Raw genomic sequence first — 6,580 nt, 5'->3', positions numbered from 1 at the left:
CCACGGCCCTGAGCTGCCTGCTGGGGCGGCCCCTGCGGGTGCGGAAGATCCGGGCCGGGAGGAGTCAGCCCGGCCTCAGGTAAGGCCCCCCGTGGGCACGACCGGGAGACCAGCCTTTACCACGAGGGAACGGGGAAAAGGTGCCTGAAGCCAGGGCAGTCTGCACCGCTCTCCACAAACCCCTCCCTGCTATGGAGGAGGCAGCAAAGCTGGCAGAGCTAGTGCCACTATGGGATGCCAGCCCCTGCTGCGGTTAGTTCTCCACAGGACAACAAGGTGAAGCTGGCTGCCCCTGTCCCTCTCTGCCGCTACAGCAGGGGTGGGCAATTACTTCGGGCGGAGGGTGGCTTACTGAGTTTTGGCAAGCCATCAAGGGCCACGTGACAGGCAGCCAGGAATGGATAAATAGTTTTCTAAATGTTTTAGGGGTCCCGTGGGCGGGATGGAATGGCCTGGCAGGCTGCATCTGGCCCCCGGGCCACACCTTGCCCACCCCTGCGCTACGGAGATGCCAGGAGGTCTCTGGAAGAGAGCCGTGCAGACAAGGCTGCTCTCTTAGGAAAGCATTCACTACTTAACTCCAGAAACCCTTGAAATCCTAATTTAGACACTTCGTGTAACCCTGGTGGGCTCTGGCACCAAGGGAAGCATCCGCTCTCTCACTGTTATTCTCCCCGGTACGATTTGTAACCGGCGAACCGGTATTTGAAGTTTCATCTCCCAAAATGGACTCTGTCCCCGTTTCCCTCCACCTAAATCTGGTGCTGGATTCCCATCTGAAAGGCTGACTGTTTCACCTGCCCCAGAGGAAAGGCCACAGCCAGACTGTGCAGGGCAGGGAAGCTACAGTGTCATTAAGGTCAATGTTTTGGTTAGGTCTCCTGGGTCATGTCTCCCCTGCCTGATGGGCAGGAGGAATCTCTCCCTTCCTCCCCACTTACAATAGTTAGATTAGAAGTGGGTGTGAAAAGGATCACTTGCAGCTGCTAGGCAGACTTCAGGTCACAACATGAGACTTCAAATATGATTGAGCCTGTAAAATGTCTTACTGAAACTCACACAACAATCTTCCATCCTTAGAAAGGGAGAGGATTTATAAAAGTTTAGGTTCCCACAAGGTTGTTATATTTGGTTTTAAAAAGCTGCCTAAGGCCATATGCTTTTTTTTTCCCCCCACATGAAAACTTTAATATTTGCTGCATGTACTTCTCTCTCTCTCAATTATTCAGTAATTAATATTCCTGTGTGTATCTACATGTCTGTTCTTTTATGAAATCTGTTTTCCTTTGATTTGTGACATATTACTATACTCACATCAGAGAGTTACAAGACCTGACATGTAAAGAACAGAAAAAATTATACTGATTACATTTTAATCTGAATTGCAGCTAAGGACAATTGGCTTTTTAGCAGTTGTAAACAGCAGACTTTGTTTATGTAGTTAAGTAGGGTTCCAATTACATTTTGACTGGGCGGGGTCTGCAAAAAAAATTGGTCTGCCCATCACGATGCCCTAATAAAATCGGAGACCCTCCCAGGTTATAATTTTCTAATCTTACAGGGGGGGCTCACGTCTCTTATGCGGGGGCTTATCCCCTCCCTCCCCCATAATTTGAACCCTGTACTTAAATTGACACTGCCCATTTGAAACTAGTTAGCTTCACTGAAATGACCAAACCCCTTTTATAGGCATTGACCTACATGTCTTACACTTCCCTTGCATTTTTTTGTTTTTAAATTGACCACATGTTCCTTGTTGATTTTCCCCAATGTTTTTCCTATTGCTTTGTGGAATGCCTACTTCAGTGATTCTCAACCGGGGTGGCACAGCACCTTGGGATGCCTGAGATCCTTTCAAGCGTGTCAGAGCGTGCCACACAATGTTACCACTGTTAGGTTTAAACATGATTTACATGCTAAACCCAGAGACTTCAAATAGAAATCCATAGTTGTGATCTTTCTAGGTTCTTTGCAACAGGAAAAAGTACACTTTTTTTGTTTTTGTAGGCAAAAGAAGAGTGAAAACTAAGGGCTGGCATTTTCCAAGGGGGTGTCTCAAGTTTATTCAGGGGTTACTCAAGTTTATTCAGGGGTTTCTAAAAAGGTTGATGACCTCCATGAACAGGACAGTGAATGCTTGCACAGCAGAGTTCCCAGGGCAGGAATGTAGATTTGTGCACGCTCTAGGATAGAGTTGGAAGCGCATGATTGCCCTGGTGTCCATCCCAGTCCTCTTCTCTGTCTCCATGGCAGGGACTGGGATGGGATTTCTACTACATCCTCTCTCTATCTATACCACATCCTGCTTCTGTCATCTCCTTGATAGACATAGGACCCCCCATTCATTCCTGAACCCAACTCTACTTCTCCTCCGGCACTCAGGTAGTTAAGAGAAGCCATAAAGTTCTGTGAGAATCAGTTTGAATTTCTGCTGCTTCGGTTTAGACTGACATTTGCAATAGTTGTACAAATATATAATACTACTGTATATATATATTATTACATGTACATATATACTGGCATTGTACATGCATTAGGGCTGTGTGAAATTTCGCCTGGCATTTCATATCAAAACTGTTTCGATGCGTTTTGAGCTCGAAACAGTGAAATCGAAACAAAACACAAGCCTTCAAAACAGCTTCAAAACGAAACAAGAGAACTCTAAACATTTTGAGTTTCGAAGCCAGGCTTACTGGCTTCAGCACCGGTCCCAGCCAGCAGCAGCTGCCTCCTATCATCCGGCAGGCAGATCGGGGATTTGCCCGTACCTCTGGGAGGGCTGCGGGGACTGTGCTGGAGTCCTCCTGAGAGTACGGGCCCCCAATCTGCCTGCCGGATAACACTGGGCACGGCCCGCACCCAGCACTGGGAAGACTGGTGTTGCCACTGGCCCCAGGCTGCAGCACCTGGCTCCTGTCACGGGGGTACCACCACCAGGATGATTGTGGCACAGCCCCCACAGCCTTCCCAGGGGTGCAGGCGAGCCTCCGAGCTGCCTGCTGGCTGATAGGAGCTGGGTGCTGCCACCTGAAGCCAGCAGAGCCGGGACAAATCAGCTTGTGCGGGGACCTGCCGCCCTGGGATCAGGGGAAGGTCCCTGCATGAGCTGATCTGCCCTGGGCCCTGCACCCTCCTCGAGCCAGCTTTGGTACAGGGCTAGGGCAGATCAGCTCGTGTGGGGACCCACCACCTTGATCCTGGGGAGGGTCCCCGCACGAGCTGATCTGCCCTGTACCCATGCTGGAGCTGACTCGAGAAGGGTGCAGGGCCCGGGGCAGATCAGCTTGTATGGGGACCAGGATCAGGGTGACGGGTCCCTGCACGAGCTGATCTGCCTCGGCCCCATACCAGAGCCAGCTCGAGGAGGGTGTGGGGCCCAGGGCAGATCAGCTTGTACGGGGACCCTGCCCCACCCCAGGATTGGGGTGGCGGATCCCTGCATGAGCTGATATGCCCCGGCCCCGTACTGGAGCCGGCTCGAGGAGGGTGCAGGGCCTGGGGCATATCAGCTTGTGTGGGGACCCTCCCCAGCCCCAGGATCGGGGCGGTGGGTCCCTGCACGAGCTGATCTGCCCTGGCCCCATACTGGAGCCTGCTCAAGAAGGGTGCGAGGCCCCCACTCTGGGATCGGGGTGGTGGCTTCCCACACAAGCTGATCTGCCCCGGCCCCATACCAGAGCTGGCTCAAGGAAGGTGCGGGCTTAGGGAAGATCAGCTCATGTGAGGATCCTCCCCTGCCCCAGGGAGGCAGGTCCCCACGTGAGCTGATCTGTCCCGGCCCCGCTGACCCCAGGCGGTAGCACCCGGCTCCTGTCAGGTGGCAGACAGATGGGGGCTGCTGGCACCCCTGGGAGGGCTGCGGGGGCTGTGCCGGTGTCCTCCTGGGGGTGCATGCCCCCGATCTGCCTGCTGGGTGACAGGAGCCGGGTGTTTGTCACCTGGAGCCAGCAGCAGCACCGATCTCCACAGCACTGGGTGCAGGCTGTGCCCAGCACTGGTCTGTCATCTGGCAGGCAGATGAGCCCGCACCCCCGGGAGGACTTCAGCACAGTCCCCGCAGCCCTCCCAGTGGTGCGGGTGAGCCCCTGATCTGCCTGCGTGCTGCATTTTGTTTCCCCATAATAACCTATGGGCGAAGCAGCAAAACAGTTTTGATGAAATGAAACGTAACAGTGCTTTCAAAACAAAACTTGAAACTGTTCTGTTGAATCGTCACAACAGAAGTCGAATTGGAACGGTGCTGTTTTGCACAGCCCTACTACATAAGTATATATAATAGTACTGTATATAATAGCACTAAAATATATAATGGTATTATAACATAATATGGGTATGTGGGCTGTCTGCATGTATGTTTTAATGTAGTATTATGACTTGAAGGCCTCAACATCTGTCTGGACTAGAGATGATTCGAGATTTATGTGAAGGGCAGCTGGAAGGAGGAGAAATTGGTTCAACAGAAATAACCTTCACTCCTGGGAAGATTAAAGGTGGAACCCACATAGCAGATACCAAAACAGCAGGGTATGTCTTTGTGCATGTGACAATTAATGTAGTAACTGTTGTTACCTGTTTTTTAACTGCAGGAGAAAAATAGGGGGAGAACATAAAGAATTCATATTGTAAATTGGTGCTCTGATCTTAATTCATACTACATCAGCTGTATCTGACTTATGAAACCAAAATATTAACACCTAAATAAATAGGCTTATCGGGCCTTATCGTGACCTAGATTTTTATAAATAAACATCTGCGAAATAAGCCAGTCAACATAAAATAATTATTTGCATATGTGATACCACTTTTAACTTATGGTATATAAAAGACACTAAATAAATGCTAAATGCCGGTGTTAAAATATTTTCCCTTACCTTTTGTATCCAGAAATTTCACATGGGTGTGAATGCACACTTCTAAATTAAAGTGTAGCATGTCCTTGCAGTGATTTTTTCATATGTACAATATTTATGAATCTAAAACTAATTTTGAAACCTGGTTCTAAAATAAAAAGGGAAGATTTATTTGTGTCCCTATAACTTGTAATGCTGATCCCTGAAATATGGGACAGTCATTTTCTTCTCCTCTGTCTCTTCATTCATATATTTTTATGGTTCCTGCTCCTTATTGGTTCTCCTTTTTTCTGCTGCACCTGAAATTTGCATGCAGAACAAGAGGAACATGCATTTAATGTGAGTGAACCTAGTAGTATGTGGTTGTAGCACTAGCAATTGCTTAGGAGCACAAGGTTCCCTTTAATACAAAGTATTTTGGTGTAGGCTGCAGGAAGTACATGGGTGTTGTAAGTGATCAGGATGTTGTCCTCTGGGTACAAAAACAAAGGAAAGTTCAGGCAGGTGGCCTAATAGAAGAATTAGGCTTGGACACAGGCAGGGAAATAGCTCGGAGACAGGACAACTCAGAAATATTTGCAAATTAGACAAATACTGTCCCCAGTCTACTGGTGACTTCACTCATTCTTTTCACAGTCCTGAGTATTGTTTGATACTTGTGTAGAGTAAATAAGCTCAAAACAACATTCTTTGGTTTTGTGTTGTTCTGCAATATAAAGATTTTTTTTTTAGGAGACCCCTGGAATATTTCAAAGGCTTACTGAGGAGAGTAGCATTTCCAGATACATTTCTGGAGGTACCTTCCATTCCTTAGAATTATCTTGTAGGGAATATTTACTGGGTTCCAACAATGTTTCTAAATATCTTTACTCTGAAACAATTACCTAAACATTATTAAAGTTGTTTCACAAACCTTTTGTGTTGTCCTCCTCTTGCTGGCTAACTGCTAATATCACTGGGCAAAGAAGCAAGAAAGCTGTGTTAATTTTCTTCTTAAATAGGAATAAATGCAAAAGAAGACTGACTCCTAGAACAAAAATCTTTATTTTTAGGCTTGCAAGGAAATACCAGTGACAAAAAAGTGCTGTTTGGTATTTCAGCAGGGTTATATTTTAAAGGGATGTATAATGTCAATTGAATTAATGGTTACCTTCAAACTGAAATATTCCATGTTACATACATCTATAAAAATGCTTTTGAAAGTTCTCTGATAGTTAATGATTTAAATGGACTACGGCTGTTTTACCTCTCAGTGTTTTCCAATTCTGTCTTAGGAGTGTATGCTTACTGATGCAGGTAGCAATGCCCTGTGTGCTCTTTGCTGCTTCCCCTTCAGAACTTCGTTTGAAAGGTGGTACCAATGCTGAGATGGCTCCACAGATAGACTACACGGTGATGGTAGGGGGCATTCTTCAGCTTGCTAAATCTTTCAGGTGTACATGCCAAGTACCTTAGCTACTTCTGTATGTTCCTATTGTAGGACTCTTTTTAAGTTTCCAGTGTGAAATAATATACAATAACCAGCTTAAATGTTATTATAAATAAGTGAGCATTCATTTGTTTGCATAAGAATACTGTTGTATTAATGTATCGTGTTTAGAAAGCAACTGATGCCTTGGAGAATTCCCTGAGACACATCTGCCTCTACTTATCTGTTTCTCTTCCTTTATTTTTAGAACTGGAGATAATTTGACTTATAGAGGCTTTTGGGTCTGTCAGTTTTAAGTAGT

The 6,580-nt window shown here is 46.8% G+C and overlaps 1 protein-coding gene across 1 annotated transcript in view; it reads left to right on the top strand.

The window, feature by feature from the left end:
- The first annotated feature begins 6 nt into the window (after window positions 1–6).
- The window catches only part of RTCA (RNA 3'-terminal phosphate cyclase), a 12,755-nt gene continuing 6,181 nt past the window's right edge, over window positions 7–6,580 (top strand). Inside the window, exons 1-3 of the mRNA XM_006015089.3 lie at window positions 7–79; window positions 4,381–4,524; window positions 6,125–6,248. Of these exons, the coding sequence (XP_006015151.2) occupies window positions 4,406–4,524; window positions 6,125–6,248 (243 nt within the window). The 5' untranslated portion in view covers window positions 7–79; window positions 4,381–4,405. The remainder of the gene's footprint in view (window positions 80–4,380; window positions 4,525–6,124; window positions 6,249–6,580) is intronic.

The sequence above is a fragment of the Alligator sinensis genome, unplaced genomic scaffold, assembly GCF_000455745.1.
Source record: "Alligator sinensis unplaced genomic scaffold, ASM45574v1 scaffold647_2, whole genome shotgun sequence".
Classification (NCBI taxonomy): domain Eukaryota; kingdom Metazoa; phylum Chordata; order Crocodylia; family Alligatoridae; genus Alligator; species Alligator sinensis.
Note: the sequence above shows the minus strand (reverse complement) of the source record. Positions and strands in the feature narration are given on the sequence as shown.